General features: G+C 47.4%; 1 protein-coding gene across 2 annotated transcripts; it reads left to right on the top strand.

The window, feature by feature from the left end:
- Positions 1–6,543: 6,543 nt before the first annotated feature.
- On the top strand, positions 6,544–20,890 carry Stas (Transmembrane protein stas). 2 transcript variants are annotated; one of them, XM_077703694.1, is made up of 7 exons: positions 6,544–6,614; positions 9,379–9,511; positions 11,466–11,594; positions 12,391–12,484; positions 13,234–13,338; positions 14,311–14,449; positions 16,915–20,890. In XM_077703694.1, the coding sequence occupies exons 1-7, from the start codon at positions 6,581–6,583 to the stop codon at positions 17,082–17,084; spliced, it is 804 nt and encodes a 267-aa protein (XP_077559820.1). In that variant the 5' UTR covers positions 6,544–6,580; the 3' UTR covers positions 17,085–20,890. The 2 variants fall into 2 exon arrangements, with proteins under 2 accessions (XP_077559820.1, XP_077559821.1); XM_077703695.1 differs by having other exon boundaries at positions 6,546–6,614; positions 9,382–9,511.
- The last annotated feature ends 801 nt before the right edge of the window (positions 20,891–21,691 follow it).

Raw genomic sequence — 21,691 nt, 5'->3', positions numbered from 1 at the left:
GCCTCCGACATACGAGTGGTAGCGTGTAAGATGCGAGCGGCCAGCCGCTGTTGCAGCCGTGAAGAAGTCATGAAGCCGTAGGCTAACGTAACTGCTTACTTCATAGCGAGAGATGAGCCGAAGCCAAAGAACAATGCCTCGACGGGAGAGGTTACAATACAGGACTCGAGCAGAGCGACAACATCGATTCGCTGCTCTAACAGGAATGGTTTACAGCGCTTGCGGGGGTCTATTTATACCCTAAAGCGGTAACGGTCAAAACGCAACAAGCGGCAACACGCCGCGAACGTCACAGACACACACAACGCTCTTCCCAGAGTTCGTAAGCCGTTCATAGCCTCGCGCACGTTGAGTCCGAGAGAGGGGAGAGAGGAGGACTCCGTTGCGATCGACGGGGCCTCTGTGTCCTTGAAGAGCGTGGAGACGGGCCTCGCTGGCAGCCGCCGAAGTTTTGAAATGCGCCCAAAGCGAAGCGTCTGACGCGACTTGTCGCAACTTGTCACCGACATGGTGGCGCCTGACGGCAGAAAGGCGCACGAGGTTGCTTCGCCGCACAGCCGTGGAGTGCTGCGGGAAAGTACGGCGGCGCTGGCCGATTCGTAACACCCCCAGGGCCTCAGGCCTGTTTCTAAATAAAGTCGTTCATTCATTCATAAGCCTTTGCGTCGGCGGCGCGATGAGCGTCTCAGGAAGGGACCGCGAACGCACAGCATAGAAACGCGCACGCCCCCCTCCCGTTTTCGCCACGGGTCGCGCCGTCGAGAGAGAGAGAGAGAAAACTTTATTGAAAACAGAAAACGGTCCGGTGGCGCCTAATGGCCCGAACAACAGTTCGGGCGGTTGGCGCGGCCTCGAGGGACCCGCCGCGCCTGCCCGCTGCCGCTCCAGGGCCTCCCGGGCGCACTGGACGACTAACTTCTGGGTGTTGTAGTCGGACGAGGTGATGGCTCTACACACGACGGCTGGTAGCTGCCGGAGGCTAGAGGGTGCGGGGTCTTGGGGAAAGCACTGAAGGATATGGGCTAGCGTTCCACGCGCGGCACAACACACAGCACACACTGCACTGGGATACTCTTCCGGAGCCACATGTTGGCCCAACACAGGGGTGAGCACTGAGTCGGTTTGTATCTGGCGCAATAACACTCCTTCACTGGGGGTGAGTCTTGGGTGGGGAGCTGGGAGGCGACGCCTGCAGTCCCTGTACCAGCGCAGTATAGAACCGTAGTCTTCGAGCGGGGTGGGTGATCCTAGCCGTGTCTCCGAAGGGTCCAGCAGTTCCGACCCAGGGCCTATTATTAGCCTGGGGGACCTCGCCCGAGGGGATGCCTGACTGGTCTGATCGCGGGCGGCCCGGTCCGCATCGACGTTGCGGTTGTGGGCTCTGTCCCTAGTCAGGGCGTGGTCCAAGTGGGTTGGGAACCAGATGAGATGCACAGGACTGCTGGAGGGGGTGGCGGTGTTGGTGAGAAGTCTCGCTGTCGGCGACGTGATTGTATTGGCTCCAAAGTTGCGAATGGCCGTCTTAGAATCACTAAGGATCGCAGTGCAGTGCGGATCCGTGGCTACCAGGGCGATCGCCATCTCCTCGGCCTGCGGACCGCCGCCTACCAAACCCGGACGGGTTTGGTAGGCGGCGGCGTCTACGTAGCGGGCTCCTGTGTCGTTGGTGTAGAGCTTGTCCAGAGCTCGCGCCCGAGCCTGGCGTCGTGCGTCGTGAATTCCGGGGTGCATGTTCTTGGGCAGGGTTGCAACACTGAGGCGTCGGGCAAAGGGCGAGGGAAGGGATTGCACTTCTGGTGGCAGGGCACGGATAGGGCGCAGGCCCGCTCTGTCAAATATGTAGCGGCCCGTGAGCGTCTTGGAGAGGCGGTGGAGTTGATTGACTCGCTGGGCTTCTGCAATTTCAGCAATCGTGCTGTGGACCCCCAGGGCGTCGAGGCGGTCTGTCCGGGCGCACCGGTAGAGACCGAGGGCCTCTCGTCTGCGTCCAATTGTGGTAGGCCGCTATGTAGGCAATGAGGCTAACGACGAACGCCTGGACCAGTCGAAGTACGCTGGCCTCCGGCATTCCCGCGTGGCGAGTGGCTACTTTGCGGATGAGCGTCATCGAGCGCTACGTGCGGGCAGACTGCTGTCCGCACCATTGCTGGAGCTTTACGTAGAGGCTCCACGTTTTTCTTTTTCTAGCTTACCTATCTCTTTTATCACCCCCTTTCTCCTCTCTGAACTTTCATCCCCCTCCTCTCCCCCCCCCCCCCCCCCCCCCCCGACTGGGTTGTATGCAGGTGAGCCCCCAGCTGGGCTCAATAATATCCCCAGTGCACTCCCTTTCCTTTTCACCTGAATCGGCGCAAGCAGAGCGTTACTGGGAATATTTTGAACATGGCGTGAGCCGTTCCCGTGATTTTTGGACTTAATATGCTTATAAACGACTCCAGTGACGACAAACAAACTGCGTGAGACAAGGCAGACGATATCACGCATTCATAGCAAACCCCTTTCAAAACGCGCGCGCACTGAAGTCACGGGTCCGGCGCTTTGGCGGAGTGATACACTACATGAGGTGGTACCGTTCTTGAGTTGTAACCGAGTATAGTAGTAGTAGAAGCAGCATACTGCCCCCTCCCCTACCCCACCGCACACTTTCGGAGAGCGCTGGCTCGCGCCGCCACGGTGAACCGCCCGCCCCTCCCAATTTCGCGATACTCTCCTCCTTTGCTTTCTTTCATAGTTCGCTTTTTCTTTCACTTGCATCGTTCACTCGGTTACGCCTACAACGCGGCTCAGCCCAGAGACGGCCGCCGAAGGGCTGCGCCCTAAAATAAGATAAGACGAGAATAAGCGCGACGTAGCGTTCCAGGCGCCTCCGCTCAATAGAGAGTTTTAGAACGTACACAACCGTGCGCAAACAGTTAGCGAACGCTATTAGATGCGACGCATATCTTGCTCTGAGGCATGTCCCTCCCGCGTCGACGTAGTCCGGCGTCCGCACGCCAGCTGAGCATGCGCGACTCTCCTCCCGTCTTCTCTCCGACAGCTGTGTGCGCAACGCTCTCACTCCGCCTCATTATCATAAACAGCTGTGTGCGCGCGCTTCGCTCGCTTCACTCCGCTCCCGTCGCGCAAGTGTGCCCATGCGCGACTCTCCTCCGTTGTCTCCTCTCCTTGAGGCGCTGTGAATATAAAGCGGGTATCGCGCTGCGGCGGTTCAGCTGCTCTCGTTCGACTCCGCGTCACTGTGCTTGACTGCGTGCTTGACGACTCCGTGCTTGACTTCCGCACGTGTACACTTTCATTTCGCGTATGCATATGCATGAAGAGTAAATTACGCCCATCTTCCCGCGTATGAGAACACCCGCATGTGATGGGAATGCATCATACGCGTCCACAACACGTTTCACCCGATTTAGATAATCAACCCAACGGAAACACCAATTGAACCCCCCGATGCGTCGCATCACACCAGGGTTCCCTCGCGGGAAGATGGGCGTAATTTTTTTCTTTGCGTTGTTCTCGCTGCGCATGCGCCGGACGTTAAGCCACTTCTGCGTTTAGCGGACGGAAGCCGAGCGGACGCTATTTCAGCGAAATAGCATGCGTACGTGAGGCCGCTTGCGTTTCCAACATGGCGGCAAGTAGCCCGGCAAGCATCCACGATTCCGCTTTTCTGTCGACAGTAATTTGCTCCTGATGAACCAAGTTCTTTGCCCCTGTGTTTTTATATACGTCGAGTGCTTAGCACATCGCCCCTCGCGCAGCTCCGTATCGTCGTGACATCGCTAAGTGCCCGAACGAAGCTTTGTAGCCAGGCAAGCGACCGAAGCGGTGCGTGTGCGTGTGCGTGCGCGTGTGCGTGTGTGTGTGTGTGTGTGGGTGTGCGTGCGTGCGCGTGTGCGCGAGTGTGTGTGTGTGGGTGCGCGTGCGTGCGTGCGTGTGTGCGTGCGTGTGTGCGCGCGCGCGCGCGTGTGTGTGTGTGTGTGTGTGTGTGTGTGTGTGTGTGTGTGTGTGTGTGTGTGTGTGTGTGTGTGTGTGTGTGTGTGTGTGTGTGTGTGTGTGTGTGTGTGTGTGTGTGTGTGTGTGTGTGTGTGTGTGTGTGTGTTTGGCCATCTTACCATCCCACAGTAAGAGAGCTGTCGCCTTCGCGCCATCGTGCGGCCGGCACTGCGGCGTATCTGTCTTTCAACCATCCCACAGTAAGAGAGCTGTCGCCTTCTTGCCATCGTGCGGCTGCTACGAAGGCGACATCCATCCTGCTACGAAGGCGACAGCTCTCTTTCAACCATCCCACAGTAAGAGAGCTGTCGCCTTCGTGCCATCCTGCGGCTGGCACTGCGGCGCAGCTCTCGTGGCATCTCAAGCCGTTAAACAAAGCATAATCGGTTCGCGCTTCATGAGCTGCGTTTTTTTTATTTTTTCTCGACTATTGTGTTTCTGTTTGCTTTCGTGTTTGTGTTCGTATTCTTGTCACTGTTAAGCCAGGTTTCCCGTTGCAAATTTGATGTGCATAATAAAAAAAACTACACAGAGGGACCCGGTGAGTTGTTTCTGAATTGTTTTGCAAGTCCTGTAATTGCTTCGCAAAGTTGATGCAGTTTGTATATTGTGCTTCGCTGTCAGATTTCTGCGTTATAGATGCCATTGTACAGGAAATTATTTAACGAGTGCGCATTAAATAAATAAGTAACGTTAAATAAATTCCTGTATAATGGCATGTATAAAGCAGAAATCGGGCAGCGAGGCATCTCATAAAATAGGCATTGGTCATAAAGACTGGCCAAAAAGCCAAAAATGTGCATGAGAATTCACGGGGTGCACCCATAGGCATTATCATGGCAACATACTTTGCCAAGCGTTGTCCAATATTGGCCTTCCAGAGCTTGGCCAATTTTGGCTTGTCACCTTTCCCAAGCGCCAGCCAATAATGGCGGCCGAGGCATTGCCAAGCTCGGACACATTGGCCACTGACCACTGATGATTTGCCGGGCTTGGGCTTGGCAATTTCTGCTGCTTGGGAACGTCTTGTACACATTGAGGTTCGTATGTCTTCTAGTCATCTTAGTAAAGATGACTTATCAACATCTCACGGAGCTCAAAACGTCGGAGATCTTGCACAGGTGTCCTGTAGATATCTCTCTTAAGACATCTTTGAGACATAAAAAATAGACGTCTTATTGCTAACTCGCATAGCGCAAGATGTCTAAGACCTTGCAAGACCATGGTAGACATCTATAAGACGTTTTGTGTTCAGTGGGTTGGCTTCATCAAAAGCATGAAATATTATGCTGTGATTTTTACGCACTGTCATAACACCTACAGTATTTTTTCTATGGTTATATTGTAAATAAGAAAAAAAAACACGTAAAGAAGATTCCCAATATCAACAGATACTTATGTGCAGAATGTTCGCAAAACGTATATCTGCGTCACAATGTTGGAGCGGCATTTGAAGAGGCAACAACAGGGGTTGCCAAAGCAAGTCTTTGGAAAATTGTTAGCCTAGATAAAACGTTGATGGCTGAGTGTGATATATTTCAGCTGTTTAAGAAAAAAGATTGGCTAGTTGACCTCGATATAATTTACGAGCTTTGCTTTTTTTCATGTAAAACGAGAACGCGACGATCCATCAATGGGGTCCTCAAAGAGCTCCTAGAAGGTACGCCACGGCCACTATCTCCCAGATATAGTGACCGTGGTACCGCGGTCTTGTTTCTATGTTTGTGCGAATCGGTTTTGACACTAAAAACGATTCGCACGAGCACCGAAACAAGTTTTCAGGAAAGAACGCAACGAGAAGCGCGATCGGAATCCATAATTTTCGGATTGTGCCTGGCTAGAGTAAACACATGTCAATGTCCTTGATGTACAGCAACAGGTTGCCGTAATTTTTGTTTTTGAAATTCCGTCTCTGAGAATATCCACGCGCGCACGAAAATTCGCAATATTGACGGCCCCGCGAGTGTTTTACGCTTATAAAATCTGAGACCACTGCCTTTTAAGGGAGTTCCCAAAACCTGCATCCCCGATTGGGCGCATGTTTTTTTTAAGTTGCTAGAAGGGATAAATTTAAAGTGTCTGTGAGTAAAATCCCGTTTTACTGGCGTTTGAGTTAGTATTACCAGAGTCCGTCAATGCTTTTGAAAAGCATTGACGGACTCTGGTATTACTTTGAGCCTTATTGCTTCGTTCTATTAAAGGTGCTCCAGAAATGTATTATTAGTACATAATTCAATTACACGTAATTACGATGATAAGCGTGTGGTGTTTGTAGAAGAACGCAGGGGGAACAAGCATGTGGCAAACGCCCGGTATCTTGCTTACTGATGAAACCGAAAGCGTCACCCTGCTGTAGCAGACGACACGTTCTAACGAAACTGGAACTATGCATAACAGCTTGTCTTTATGGCGCTGAAATTTTTAAAAACTTTAATTTGCATTTATAAGTAATTTAAGAAGCTTTTATTTATTGTTACTGTGGCTATCCACTTGTTTCGGCTGGCGGGAGCGTGCGGCCACCTGTTTTCAGCGTCATTGAAGTTCATTCACTCTCCGCAAGGGTGACGTAGGGCTTTGTTGGTTAAAAATGGCAGCCGACTGTGATGCGAGTATGAACCAAGGTAACGTTATTCAATTTTTCTCTGCGTACCGCCTTCCTTATTTTGGCGTAATTGCAATGATCGAGCTACCATACGATTTGGCCGCTTACCCCTAAATGTTATCCTTGCACTGGAATGAACTTCGACGACGTATCTGATCGTAAATCTGTTCGCATTTCCGGGCAGGGCTCCGGAATAAACCCATTTCGACATGTTCCAAGGATAGATTCGTTTATTGTGTCACGATAAGGAAAACCGCACGGTGTCAGGTGCGTGTGCAAGGTGAATTACAAGAAGCCCCATTTTCTTGAAGCGCAGTGCCTCCGAGAACGAACGTTGCGGAATGGGTCATAGTTCGCGACCTTTCCTTTTGGATGAAATTTGTCAGTCCGCAGATCTCGAAGAAAACAAGAAAACACCTGTGGTGGTGTGATTTTACCAAATGAATCGTCAGATCCAGCTCTTTTTTTTTTTTGTGCTAGTAAGTACGATTTTCACCTCCCTTGCGTAGGCAGTTTCGCGTACGCTGAACTCCTTTTGTCTGGTTGAGACAGCTGGTGACCAACTCTTTTGCGCAGCTAGCTACGAACTTCGTTACTGGTTGCCGTTCTGCGTTCCTGTCAGGTCGCGTGATGTCGAAACCACTTTTTTTTTTTTCCGGTTATATTCACATTGCTGGATGAACGCCGTACGAATAATTGATTAAAGTCTTCGCTTTAGTTTTAAAAAAAAACGAATAATAAACAACTGTGCTCCGTTTCGACTTCTAGTTTCGACGCGTTGTACGTTGCGGCCGCAATAAAAATGTTCTAACTGAACAAAAAGCGTTGCTTCTTTTAGCCTGCGGGTATTTCACTGTTCCTTTTGTCTGAAGAATTCTGAAACCTATTCTGCTTAGAGGCATGGGTTCGTGGGTTTTATTTGAACAGCTATTGAGGGCAAATTACCTTTTTTCTTGTTTAGTGCTCAGAACACACACTTTGTAGCTTTCTGGTTGTTCGCTGAAAGGGGCTTTGTTAAAAATTTGAGGCAAGATTTTTCCTTTTCCACTAGCCTCGCCTTTTTTTTATTCAAGTTTTTCATGTCAACTTTAATATGAGGCGGCAACCATTCTGTAAAAATATAATTTCCTCACAAGTTTTAGGATAAAAAATAGCTGGCATTGGTAGTGGCAGTGTTCATGCCTTCCAGCCAAACGTGTGGATGTAACTGCATGTAAACTGTGCATATATGTCTGAAAAGCAGGCACAACAATCTATCCGTATAAACCAACTTCTCTTTTGCCTTTAATTTGAGTTCAAGTGAAGTGGGTACTTGGTTGGCAAGTTTGCCAGTTTCGTAACCTAGCTCAAACAGCCCCCCCCCCCCCAAAAAAAGTGTTAATAGCAGATGCTTGCATTTCTGTGGAAGGTCTTGCGTACTGTTTGTTGTGCAAAATTTCTTTCTACTAAAGGGCAGTTTGGAAAAAAGCTTGGGGACGCAAATTAAATTTAGCACAGTTAACCAGGTCACTTGGTAATCTTCCCCTGCTGTAGTTTCGTTGTGCATTGCTCTAAAGGGATTAATAGGGGTGTGAGCATTAGGCATTTTAATGCTGTTTTCTTTTTAGTCAGCTTCTGTTACAAGGCTGGTTTGTTTTTAAGCGAGCTGTAATTCGCACCCGAAAAATAGGCTTCTGGTGCAAATACGTAGTGAAAAATTTCCTAAAGCAGCTGTTACCCTTGCTTGTTGCAGCTACAGCTGAATGCAGGTTGAAGTCCCTGTGTTCGTTCCCTACTGTTGCCATGTGTTAAATGAGTGACCGTTAACCTGATCACCATATGGCTCTTCACTGCTTGGACACAACTGTAATGTTCAGCGCCAATTAGCCCAGTGTTCTTTAAATCTTCAACGTGACACTGCGACCACATTAGCGCTCAACTGGCCCTCCAGGCTTTGCATACGCTGCTACTACATTTGCCTGCATAATTATTGTGCCTTGAATTATCACATCTGCATTTGCTTTCTGTATCAAAGGAGCGATGAAGAGAAAATACAACTTTGTTTAATTTGAAAGAACTAGGATTCAGTATCTCACTCAGCTCCATTACAGCCACAGAAGATGTTTTTTAACGAAAAAAAAGCAAGAAGTATTTAAAAACATTCAAATTTTGCGCCACAGTGACGTGTTATGAGCAAGAATGACGTCATACGGGCCAACAATAAAACATAATTTTCATTGCGTTAACTGCACGTTAGCATTCAAGTGATGCGGTCAAATGGAACTACAGGCCCCATTACAGACATCCAGTCATGTGTCGTCGCGACAGGTCAGTTAGGCGGCTGCCAATTGCACAAACAAGGTTCTGTGACGTCATAGAAAAGTTGCGGGAAATTGGCTGGGGGGTCGCGACTGCTTCACACGTTTTCTTCAATATCTCCGTTATTTGTTCGAAGACTGCGATGATATTGGTATCATTGTTATCGGGACTAAGCAGTCTTTCTGATAAACCCAACTTGTATTTTGTCTTCATGGCTCCTTTAAGACATAACAATAAGTGACTAGAGCCCTTGTTCACAAAATGGCCAGTTCCATAGGTACCAGGCCGTGTTTTTAACATGATGTTCCAGATAAATGTGTGAGATGTAGGCACTGAGGTCTGAATGAGAATTTAATGCAATAAATGTGTTTTCTTTTTATTCTTTTGAGAGGACTCGTGTGGCGTTATTTGAGAGCTGGTCCGCTCCGTGGGGCCTCTCGTGGTGCTTACCGTGTGCCTTGTGTTCTCCGTCTTTTCTTTGCCAGCAGAGACCATAACAGTGCCTTCGACACCCAGCAGAGGGAGCACAAGCCGGGCGTTCCTTCTGCTGGTGATGATATTCCTGTCTTCGCTACTGTGCCTTTTTCTAGTCTACCTCAATTTTCCAAAGCTAGAACCGTAAGTATGGCTCTCAGCTACCCCGATTGTCTCAATTGTTTAGCGATGCCATCCGTGGGTGCTGTGTCCTGCCTTGGCAAATCCTTCGTAAAGATAGAGTGGCTGTCCTCATGCTTGCTCACGAACTCGTGGCATATCCGCCAGGTGATATGCCACCTGTGAAGGAGAGTTGCAGATCTTTCTCTTGTGTCGACTCTGCATTGTTCCTACCGTATAGCTCCAAGCGAACTCCCAATATTAAATTTACTTAAAGACCCCAAAGATAGCCCACCCCCTAAAATTGATGGCTTTAGCGCTGAGACTGAACAAAATAAACGCGAATCATCTCGTCATGTGTTGATGCGGTCACTTATTTGTCCTTTCCGCACTTGAGCCGAAAGTTCGCCCATCTGGTATTTTTTCTTGATATCTTCGCAGTTTTAGTTGGCAGCGCAGCCACTTTGTTCTAGTTTTTCGCACCTGACCTGAAAGATTGCCTATCCCGTATTTTTCTCTCGATATCTCTGTACTTTGGGTGGGCGTTCTTTCGGAACTTCACTGTAAACATCATCATTCATGTAGTTACCTAATTATGCTTACTGGGCAATAAATTTAATCCGATAGGCTGACAAACGCAGGCAGCTAACTAAAAGGACCGTGGTGACATTATACAACTTTGCCTTGTTCGAAAGATTGGGCAGCCCACACCTTGCTACAATTTTGTTTGCCAACAAACATTACTACCATCACACAGGAATAAGTGCTTCAAGGGGCGGATTTCAAATAACCGACGTTCTGTGCCATATGACGTGGCAAAATCTCTGTGACATAGTTGGCGGCCCAGCCACAAATGGACAGTCTTGGTGCAATTGCAAAGAAAATGTAATTTTGTAATCTCTGGTCAAACGTTGCAGGGTGTTTTAGTGTGTAATAACTTTCCGCTAAGTAATGGCATAGCCATGGACTTTGGTCTTGCCTGCAACAATGAAAGCGGCTAGAATTGGACGGCTTCAGCTCACCTGAGCCCTCGTTGGCTTACGTGAAAGTAGTTGGCATGACCTGCTTGTAATTTTTATCAAGTTCAAAAGCTATCATGCTGTTGAGAGAGCCACTCAAGAGATGGTGCGCGTCACCGTTGCTCGTAAAGTAGTGTCTGCCTCCGATTCCTGTTGATCTGCCTTGCGTTATATCACTGTATCCATTTCGTAACTGCTACAAAATAGCGTTGTTTTTAATTTGAAACACTATGAGCTCCAGCTACAGTCTGTCAAAACTAGTTCAACAGTCACCTTATTTGGTCGGCATCTGCCATTCGCTCAGACTCACCGTGTCACTAGAAAGTAACTGGGGAGCCATCAGTCGCTCTTCCTTCGCTTTTCCTCAATATATAACTACTCTCTGTTTTAAATCAAGCCCTCTCTGTTCTAAACGATTCTACAAATAGGGAAACGGTTTCTACCCGCTGGGCAGCTTATTGCTTGTACTTCCAGCATTTGATTGTAATTTTTTCAAAAGCAGGATTAACAGCTGAAACGGGGTGTAACAGTTTGCTGAAGCTTCAAACCATCCAAATTCATTTTTTTGTTTTCTCGATAAACATAAAAATTTATTGAGTTTGTTAAAGAATCAAAACTTCTTTGTTAAATTTAGAGAATTGTAACATTACACGCTGCTATACAAGACATTTTGGTTCTGCTGCGCTGCCATCATACAGTGCTTTTTTTTCTTTGACTCTTTCTCACCCACACTTTACACCGTTGTTTATTGTGCTCCATGTTATACTATTTTCATGACCTGTGCAGATCTTTATTTGGCTCAGTGCTATTTGGGTATGCATTGAATACATGAAATGTGTTTATAAATTTCTCAAATCCCAGAAACTTTTTTTTTTTTTTTTTTCTGTGTAATGCTTGATGTGCATTGAGCAGAACTAACTGATCCTTGACCCCATGTTGTGTGCCTCTTCATTGTGCAGGTCTGAAAAGCAACACATGAAGCTGCCGCGAGACATCGAGGACGCCAAGGGTCTAGGGCGGGTGCTCAATAGATACACAGATCGCTATTTCTTCACCGTCACGTCTGGCTTCTTTGTCACGTACATCTTGTATCCTTTTCACGTGCTGTTTTCTTGGGCCATTTTTCACGCATTGCGATAGGATGTTGGGCCAGGAGCTTAGCAGCTAGCAAAGAATCTTTTTCTCTTCAGCAGAACAGCTTTTAGTGAACACAGCAATGCTTTGAGCATTGCTACTCATTGCCACGTCGCTGGGAGGGCCACGTCATAAACTCAAATTTTTCCTTTGCATGCCATGTACTGTACCATTGAGGATATTTAATTGTAAACGTTTGTATTGAAACAAATTTCAGCACTTTTAAAATCAATAAGAAAACCCCTCTGCTCCAGTGTTGTATGACTATGTGAAAGCAGAAAGTTCACTGTGGCACATTGAAGACTAAACGGAAGTGTTAAATCGACATTGGGGAGCGTAAGCACTGCATCTCAAATGTGCATGACAAGCAACAGCAAAGAAGATTCATTCAAAGGTGACTACCTACTTCTTTTTTGCTCACCTAATGGAAAAAGGAGTTGACAGAGCTGTTGCTAGTACTCTTGCCTCTATTCTGTTTTTACAACTTGTAGGTTAAATTAGGGAAGGTGGGTAAGAGAGGGCGAAAAATGCTACTGCGCAATGGGAAGAAAATTCTTGCGCAGTATTAGAACTTGATTTCGATGGGTTAGCTACAAGGCTTTCATATATTTCAGTCAAAGCGTCGATTTGTGCTGTTCTCCATGTCAGTAAAAGGCCTCTAGTATTAAGCATATATGCTTGCTTGCAAGTGGGCTTCTAATGTTTCGTTAACTCCCAGTGTGTCTTTCCCTTGACGATGTTGCTATCCAGCCTGCAGTCCTTTGCCATCCCGGGCTCAATCTTCCTGAGCATCCTGTCCGGTTTTCTCTTTCCATTTCCCCTGGCACTGTTTCTCGTGTGTCTGGTAAGTGCAAGCCTTCTCACTTTACGATGCTTCCTTCTGATTTCTTGCTTTTTGTTAAGCAAATTGTCATGTCATTATTCAAAGGCGCTGTGCGTGCAGTTGTGTATCAGCCCATGCATCTGTAACCTTTCCCTACCCATCACAGCTGTTGGTAGTCGTCGTGCCAGCATTTCTATTGCAATATTTGAGGTTGTTGAAGGTTGTATTTTATGTTTTGGTGCCCACCAAGGACGTCACACCACCTTTCATCGTGCCGCCCTCTCCTTCTCTTTCCCTCCACTCACCTGAACAGCATAGATGCAATCCTGGTGTTTGGAATGCATGTTACTCCTCGTATTTGTTAGATATAACAAGAGCTTCCTTTTAAATTTCCTTGGGGAGTGAGCCTTGGGAGTACATTTTACTCCGGCGGGGGAGTTAATGTGCACATAAGCTGCGAGAGTGTGAAAAAAAGCAACCGTGTCTGGTTAGTCAGTGTGACTGAGGGGAGTGCCAGCTACGGCAAAGAGCACCGCAACACTGGCGAAATGGCGGGAGAACAAGTGTGAAGGTGGTGTGGCAAAAGTCTTGACGGTCCTTTTCATTTCCGGACCGATGGGCTTGCGTAACATTCTCAATAACAATATCCGACGTCCGGGAAGGTCCCTCACCGTGTCGTGCCTGCATTTGCGGCGTTCAGCAGAAGCAAGTTTCGTGTTCTGAAGTGTTCCCGACGCGAGTGTTCCCGACTGTGCCCCCCTCTTTTGCAGTGCTCTGCGCTGGGTGCCTCGTTCTGCTACTTCTTTTCGTACCTGGTCGGCAGGCGGCTCGTGCTCAAGTATTTTCCCACCAGAGCCCTCCAGTGGTCGCAGCAGGTGAGCAGGAGGGGCTCTCACAGAGGGCTATGCCACCATGGGCATTGCCATTACGTGCTGTAGTGGGCTTCAAAGCCTTCGGGGAGCACTTTTTGGTTATCTGAGCACGGCCAATTTATTGCTGCCCACGCAAACAAAAAGTTGCCTGCGCATGGATGAAGGCACGACGTGTAAGTGGGGCCAGGAACTGCACGTGCAAAATAAAATTTTAGCACGAGAGTACCTGTGTGCGCTGCTGCTTTTTTTTTCTTTTGTCCTGTTCTTTTTTTTTTTTTTGGTAGCTGCGGGAATTTTGATGCAAGCCTTCCTGTCTGAAAGGATGCTGTTTTAGGGGTGAAGCTTCTTAGGGGTTGGGGCTGTTGGCGTACCCTGTCGTCATCGTAATCGTCGTTTGTCTCATGTAGTCACGGTACTAAAACACCGGGAAACTCGTTTACGCCTCGCACTAGAGAGCTTCATTCTTCAAAGACGCGAGACTTTTACAGCAAAGCTGTATACCTCTACCCCCAACAGTTTCATCCCCGTTGGCAAAAACGCCAAGGCGCCAAGAATACACTTATTGCATGCTTCGCCTCTCCCCAGGTTTCACGTTAGTAGATATGGCCTGGGATTTTTTCTTTGATCTTTTTTGTTCTTTTTTTTTTTAATCCGCAAAACATTTTTGAAGAGGCGTTCTTTACTGAAAGTTGAATTAAAACAAATAACTCTCATTTTAGTCTGAATAAGTTATTCTGTTCAAGTTATTTATTGAATTCCCTGTTGTTTCTGAAATTAGCAAGCTTACTGATCCCTACATTGCTACAAATAGCTCAATACAAGAATTATGGAAGACAACGGGGCGTTAAAGCAGGCTTTTGTTGCGTGCGGTGGTGTCGACAAATCGAACCAGTTAGCTCTAGTTTCAGTCTCGCTTATCTACTTTCAAGTTCCAGAAGCCGGTTTCTGAATGCCACATGTATGGGACTGCTGCAGGTTGGGCAGCACAGGGACCACCTGCTGAACTACATGATCTTCCTGCGCATCACGCCCTTCCTGCCCAACTGGTTCATCAACATCACGGCACCCGTCATAGACGTGCCCATCGCCCCCTTCTTCCTGGGCACCTTTGTCGGTGAGAAAGGGCCGCTGTTTGGCCGATCTTAACAGCGCAGATTGCACGTGCAGGAACACACTACCTAGCTGTGGGAAGAAATTCTCCGTTTGCATTGAATAAAAATGAAATAGCACTCCAGGTGTCGCAAGACTAAATGGTACAGTAGCAACTTTCTCTCTTATAACATCCCTTTTAGTTGAAGTTCTCTGGCTTCCATGTTTGCGTGCTTAACATAGTCGCAATATATATCGTGTTTGCGTAGACAATATTGAGCGAGCTGGAGCACCAAGGTGGCATGCACACATGAAAAAAATGCTATGACTTTGTTCAGCTAATGAACACATCCAATGTTTGCTTTACTGCTCCTCTGACAAAGGGTGTCATTATTGGTACTTACAAGGCACATTTTTTAAGCGAATGGTTAATTATTCACGTGTGATCTGAACTAAGGTACAGTGTTCACTCTATCCACCTCTATGTCAAGGATGTTATGTAGCTCCAGATGCTCGATTTTGAATTACTAGGCCAAATCATTGCCTGCTTTTAACCGTATTTGAACTTGAAATTGCACATATGGCATGCTGACCCAGATCACAACATACACATGCTCTGCAGTCAAGGTAGTATGACCGGGTTTTACTCCATAGTGTTTCCTTCATCAGGGTCAGGGGTGTGCCAATCCCACAAAGTAAGAACAAGACAGGAGGGAGACGGCCGGATAATGTCACAAGCGCTTGGCATGTTGCAAGAGAAGAAATTGCACAGCTGCCGCGATTGGCATTCCGCTGCACAGCCACGTAGGGAATTCCGGCCGCTATCATAATATGTCCATCATGTGCCACTTCCCTCTCCTCCGCTGTTGCAGCTACGAAGCTTTGTTGTCCGTGTTGGTTTAAGAACAACAAACGAACATTTATTGAAAGGGATGGCTCAAGGCCGCATGGGGAAGGGGAGGGAGGGGAGAAGAAGGCCTCAATAGTGTCCCAGCATGGAGGAGTCAAGAACGAACCGCCACAGTGAGGATGAAGTCTGTCTGATGCGGCCCTTCGGACGGATCCAGTCCTCGTAAGCAAGTACCCAGGCAGGCCGATGTGTCTCACGTGGCCCTACCAGACCTAAGCAGTCCCATACAAGGTGATGGATGGTTGGCTTCAGCAACTGCCCACATGTGTAGCAGACGTACGAAGGGTCGGATGGTGATGCCGCCGCAGATGAAAGGTCTTCGGAAGCTGCTGCCGTGGAATTGCCGCGCCTCATTGTTCTAGCCAAGGTGTGCCTCCACCTGGACACAACGTCATCAGTTAAAGCGTTTCCTGAGCGCGCCCGGTTAAGGAAGACATGTGCAGCCCGGGGAAGCCCAGGAGGCACTGGGTCCGGGTTGATGGGCACTGTTGAAAGGATATCCTGACGGCAGCGCTGTTTGTGGCAGTGGCGTTCGCCATCGGGATCAAAGCAGAACTCCTCAGTGCAGGAGCCGTCAAGCTGCGGGCGGAAATTCCGACAAGCCTCGCTCGCCAGCTCATGGGCCCACTCACTGCCGAGGGGTCTTGCGTGCCTGGGTGTTAGGCGAACGGTCACAGTAATGCCAGTGCACAGTCGCAACATCGCACCGGAAAATTTAATGCTATGAGCCACAGAGTGCCGTCTGGGTGGTCCAATGAGATCCCGTAAAGCCTCTGCGCTGTCCGTAAATATGCTGACGTTTCAGCACGTGTTGGGATCAGCTGCCAGTAGGCGTACAGCCAGCTGGACCTTCTCCTCGATGGCGTGAAGCTCCAGCGCTGTGGCAGTAGGTGGTATGGTCATCTTGAAGGTGCGGGTTGTGTCTACGGCCGGTACGTGTGTAACGGCGGCGAGGGACGCCGTTTTTAAATGGCGCCGCCACTAAGCACCTACGAATACAGAAAGTGTTGTTGAGTCTTCTGTGTTCAAGGGAGTTGCGGTGACCGAAGGAACATGTCTATGCGATGGGTAAATTCCTTGAGGACGTGGAGTGGGTGCTGGCCGTTGCTCAGTAATGAGCTCATCCTCCCAAGGTGGAATGTACTTATGTATGGCAGGCACAGACGTGTCGAAATCCTCACCAGCATGGCACAATAAGCGGCGGCCCTGGTGAGTGAGATTGCGATTATGCTTTTGAGAGTGGCAAGACCAGCATACCGATAGTTGGTTTTCATTGTGACATTATCTGGTCGCTCACCCGCGCCTGCCGCAATGGGCCGTTTCCCCTCCTATATATATATTCATGATCTGTGGCCAATCCCCATTTGAAAGCACGGAAACTGAGCTAGCTGGACGGGATTCGTGGTTCACAGAGTGAAAATACAAGACTCAAGGAAGCACACAACACGAGCGTTGCCGTTTGAGCAGGGCCGGGTACTGTGGCTGGCTACCTGAGCCATTTGAGCGAAGACACGCGATTGTGTCTGAAGCCTGCGTGGCTGCTCTCGTGTAACGGTCTCTTCTTCTCCCCTCATTCCCAGGTGTTGCGCCACCGTCATTTGTGGCCATCCAGGCAGGCACCACGCTGCACCAGCTGAGTTCATCCAGGGATGCCGTCTCCTGGTGGTCGGTCTCCGTGCTGGCTGTCTTCGCCCTGCTCTCCCTGCTCCCAGTGATCTTCAAGGGCAAGCTCAAGCAGAAAGTGCTCTAGTAGTCTCCTCCTCCTTCTCCTCCCCCCTCCCCCCCCAGGGGACACCTCTCTCTTGTCTCCCCATATCTTTATGTTCCTTTTCTCTGCTCCAGTTTACACGCAATGTGCCCCCCTCCTATTGTGAACATTGACCTTTCAACTTGGTAACTTGGTGCAGAAGAGCCCCCCCCCCCCCCTCCTTCCCCTTCTCGTGTATCTTTAAAAGCAATGCCCCCTCCGTCTCCTGCTGCGGTACCTTCTTCATCGCGGTTTGCTTGCTGTGCATCTTTCTAAACTCAACTGAGTGCCGCGTGAGGTGTTTCGAACCATTGTGAGCTGAATGCTTTCATGTGTTTCCAGTCTTGTTGTGGTGACCATCTACACTGATGCAGTGGGGCAAATGTTATTGTTCTGTTGGTTTTTTTATGTTTCGGGCACTCTGCTTGGTTGAAAGAAAAAACGGAAAAGTTGCCAGTGGACAAACATGAATGTCTTTGGCTGATGATGTCTATTGTTTCCTGAAAGTTGCTGTTTTTTTTTAAAGCCCAATGGAAACCTTTGTTTGGAGGCTTGTTGTTCTTTCTTCTTTCACATTGCCCGTTTTGTGTGTATCTGTTCCCAGAGTTCCTCTGTCCTTCCATTTTGTACGAGGTAGCATTTGCCAAACAACAGGGCAGCCTTGTCTGTTACCCCTCCCCCATTCCATGTTCCAACCTTTTGTTTTACGTTCAGTTTCGGCAACCCTCGATTGTGATGACTAAGCAGCCGCTGTTGCTGCTGCCTTTTTGCAGCTTGATTTTCACACTCGTGTGTGCAGTATTCCTTGAGCTGAGTGCTCTTTTCATCCATTTTTTCCTTTTTTCACTCTCTCCTCCACCCATCCATCCTGCCCAAGACAAGTGTGCACAACTTTTGTCAACCTTCCTGTGGCAAGGTTTCTCCTCGTGTACACTGTGCAAACTTTTGTTTTGCTTTGTCCGCACTCTTTGGTGATGTCAGCAGACGTACAGGAATTTTCACACAAGCTGTCACTGACATGCACATGCCAGTGTTGAAGGAACTTGTGAAACTTGTCAGAAATGAAAAAGTTGGGTCGCACTGTGTCTGTTTGCTGTTCAGCTTGAGGATTTGTATTGCCTTTGCAGATATGTGCAAAAAAAAGGAAAGCAGTTTTTGTTTTTCAGATTGCAGAGTTGAAGAAATGGTGCCACATGTATAGTTGTAGCCCCAAATTGCCCCCTCTCCCTTTTCACCCTTTCTTGTCCCGCCCTGGCGGTTTATTTGATTTCTGCTTACAGTTAAGTTTGAGCTTGCGGCTGTGCATAACTGTTCGATAGCAACAAACTCCGCGAGGGACAAATTGTTCAATGCGGAAAAGCTTCAAGACTAGTGCACAGGTTGTTAGCTGTAAAAAGAAGTTGCTTCTTCAAACGCTGAAGTGCAGTCCCTGCTTTAGGCTGGCTGGAACAAGCAAGCTGGTCGAGTGAATGCTAGGCTTGTCGGTATAAAAAAGAATAGCAAGTTGTGTGTGTTCATACTGGGTGCGACTACTGCCTGTATGTGCAGGGTGTCCAAACCTGCCACAGTGACTGGCAGTTTTCGTAAATAGCTCAAAATCTGCGATCAAGTACACAGCTGTCATTAGTGTTGTGAGCTAGGATAAGTGTTTGTTGGACGGGCCTGCGTGACTGTGGGAGACATGCCTGTTTAGCAGTGCAAGTTTTGGCGCCTTGATCTCGTGGATCAACGTAGCTGCATTTTGTATTGTCTGTATTGCAGGGGCACCTCGCCAGAATGCGACAAAAGTAATGTGTGCGAGTGGCGGAAGGAAAGGCATGCATTGGTTGTGATGTTTAGTGGCTGGATTTGCTTCTTCGATAAAAAGTGGTGCTGCCAATGTGCTATGTGAAGCGGCCCTGTGACGTGATTGGATTATAGGAGCTGGAACCTTACCAATGCTAGAAGACGCAGTACGTAATTCAAACTGCTCATTGAAACCCCACTTAACACAGACATGCCTTTTCTCCAAGCATAACATAGCAGCCATCGTGAGCTTAGTGTCATAACTGGTGCACAGTTGCATGCCACCATATAAAATCAGTTTTGTTGAACTTTTGCTGTTGCTCATGAATAGAATCTGAACAGCTTCCAGTACTGCTACAGTTGGCCTCCGGATTAATTTTGACCGCCTGGGGATCTTTAATGTGCGCCAAAATCTCACGTCCAACTGCTACAATTGTAGGCAAGACTATTCTTTCATGTGTGCTGTTATCAGCTGGGTCTGTGTGTCCGCACCATTATATGCATGGTCAGGATGGGAGTGTTGGAATGACCTACGAGCCAAAGTGTATGAATAGAAACCAAATTGGTGGCTTCATAGGCACTCCGTGTTACTTTTAAGTGCTAATAGTAATAATCCAACATAGAATAACACTCGAAAGGCAACACGATACAAATGTGAAACAAGTGGAGGCCTAGTTTTGACCAAGGCACCCTCGTAGACAAAATGTAGGTGTGATAAAAAGACAGAGTGAAACCACCAACCCTAAAATTAGTGAACTAGGCTTGAGCTAGCGTGCTTCATACAAAGCAGCACTTCTGTAGCAACACCTGAAGCCACTAAACAGGCTAGCGCTTTTTTTATTGTCATCTATAGTGGCAGTTTTTGATTGTAAATCAATGCTAGGCATCTGTTCGAAGTGCTATCTGTGCACAAGGCAGATAAGAATCACTGTCAAAGTACCACTTGTGTCAACTTGCAACAGTGTAAACTTGGATTTCCAGTGTTTGTCAGCCATTTTTTTTTTTTTTTGTATATTGCAATAGGAGACTGGCTTCTTTTCCTTTTTTGCGCTGTTGTGAGAACTGTCTGCCTGCAGAGCAAGAAGACATTCCCAGAATTTATCCCCCCCCCCCCTTTTTTTTTCTCCTTAAATTTCAGTTTTGAATTTCATGTACGGGCAGTCTTAAGCACACTGCCAATGCTCTGTAACAAGCTGAGATACGAAGCTACTTGGGGTGAACTTCTCTTTTTGCAAGGCACATTACCTCTTGTTGCTTCTTTGTGTGGATGGAAAAAAAAAAAAAAGCAGAGAACAGTATTTTCTCATTTCCTTTTTGGAACTGAAATGTTATTTTTCAAGCTAGGCTTCAAAAGCTAGTCACTACTGCAGTTTGCAGCACTTGTATTTTAAGAGTGTGGAGACTAGCTATGGCTTCTGTTAATATAAAAAAAACATCCTAATATGCAGCGTTATTAATCCCATCTCGGTGAGTCAGCACATTTTGTATCACTTGTGTGTTGGGGGTTTTGTTTAATGCTTGAATATGGGTCCTACTAGCAGATGTTTACTTCGGCTGCAGTTTAAGGCTGCCATTCTTGACCAACCAAAATATTGTGTGTGTAATAATACCATTGTACAATTGTGCTTTGAAGTATGACTTTATTGAGTCTTACAAATTTAATTGTGCGGAAATAAGGCAGCCACTGAGTATTTCTGTTCCTTTGTGGGCGGTTCTTGAAACGTTCACCTACAGAGGTGCAGAAGACGCCAGGCTGTCGTATTTCACCGCAGTTTACCACATGTCGGTGACACCCACAAAAATTAACATTTTTGGGCGTGGAACCGCAAAAAAGTTTTTTGTTTGCGGATGTATCTAACGTTTTTCTTGCTACACTTTTTTTTTTTCTCTCAATTTAAGCTGCTACATTTTTGTGAGCAGTCACTGCAAATATGTTCACACGAAGGTCTCGTGACTCGTTGTGCATTGCATATTCGGTGTAATTTCAGCTAGAAAATAAATGACGAAATCTCAGTTGTACTTCACTGAAGCTGTTGTTCTTTCGAGTACAAGGGGGGGGGGGATACACACCAAGTCAACACTTTGCAATTTATTAGTATTTCAAATTCGTGAAAAGCTTCACAGCAGATTGACTAGGTTACATGAGGGAAAATCAAGGTACAGAGTTTCACCGTGGAGGCTAAAAATGCGAGTCCCTAAAATTTCCAGAGGTCTCGAGAGACTGCCAGTGTGACGACAAAAAGTTTTACCTGCTCAAAAATATTTGCGCAGGTGTGTACAAGTTCCGCGGTACAAAGGGTGGATAAGCATCGGTCGCGAAAAGCAACCTTTCAGCCAGCAATAAGGTACTTTTGGCTTTCGTGTCTTAAAACAAGTTCACGTAACGCTATTCGAGCTAGACATGCAAGACCAATTCAATGGAAAATGGGTACAGATGATTGCGCTGACTTTGGCCATTTGATTTCTCTTAAACTGTCAACTATCTGTTTTTTTTTTTTTTTTGTCTTGCATGGGTTTTGAAAATGCGTTGTGTACTCGCTATTCTACATAAATCCAGGATTTTACAAGTACTTTTGAGACTGCTCGTAACTTTGTTGGTTGTCAAGCTCTCGCAGAGCTTTAACTGTACATACATGATGTGGCAAACCCATTCTTTTTACTTGCTAGTTTTGCATTAATCCGTCACAACTGTACTGGTTAAGTGCTTGTCTAGTTTAGGTTCTATGATGCACGTGGACAAAAAGGGCAGTATTCCAATAAGCAAAGCTGCAAAATACATTTGTTTTCATTGTATTGCAAAGTTTCTTACATACCGTTCCTAGGGT

Source organism: Haemaphysalis longicornis, unplaced genomic scaffold (assembly GCF_048455015.1).
Source record: "Haemaphysalis longicornis isolate Haplotype H1 unplaced genomic scaffold, Haemaphysalis longicornis Haplotype H1 scaffold_3, whole genome shotgun sequence".
NCBI lineage: Eukaryota > Metazoa > Arthropoda > Arachnida > Ixodida > Ixodidae > Haemaphysalis > Haemaphysalis longicornis.
Note: the sequence above shows the minus strand (reverse complement) of the source record. Positions and strands in the feature narration are given on the sequence as shown.

Coding starts and splice junctions, on each gene's coding strand:
- Stas (XM_077703694.1), top strand. CDS start 6,581: ATGGCAGCCGACTGTGATGCGAGTATGAACCAAG. Junction 9,512..11,465: donor AATTTTCCAAAGCTAGAACC/GTAAGTATGGCT, acceptor TTCATTGTGCAG/GTCTGAAAAGCAACACATGA. Junction 13,339..14,310: donor CCCTCCAGTGGTCGCAGCAG/GTGAGCAGGAGG, acceptor GGACTGCTGCAG/GTTGGGCAGCACAGGGACCA.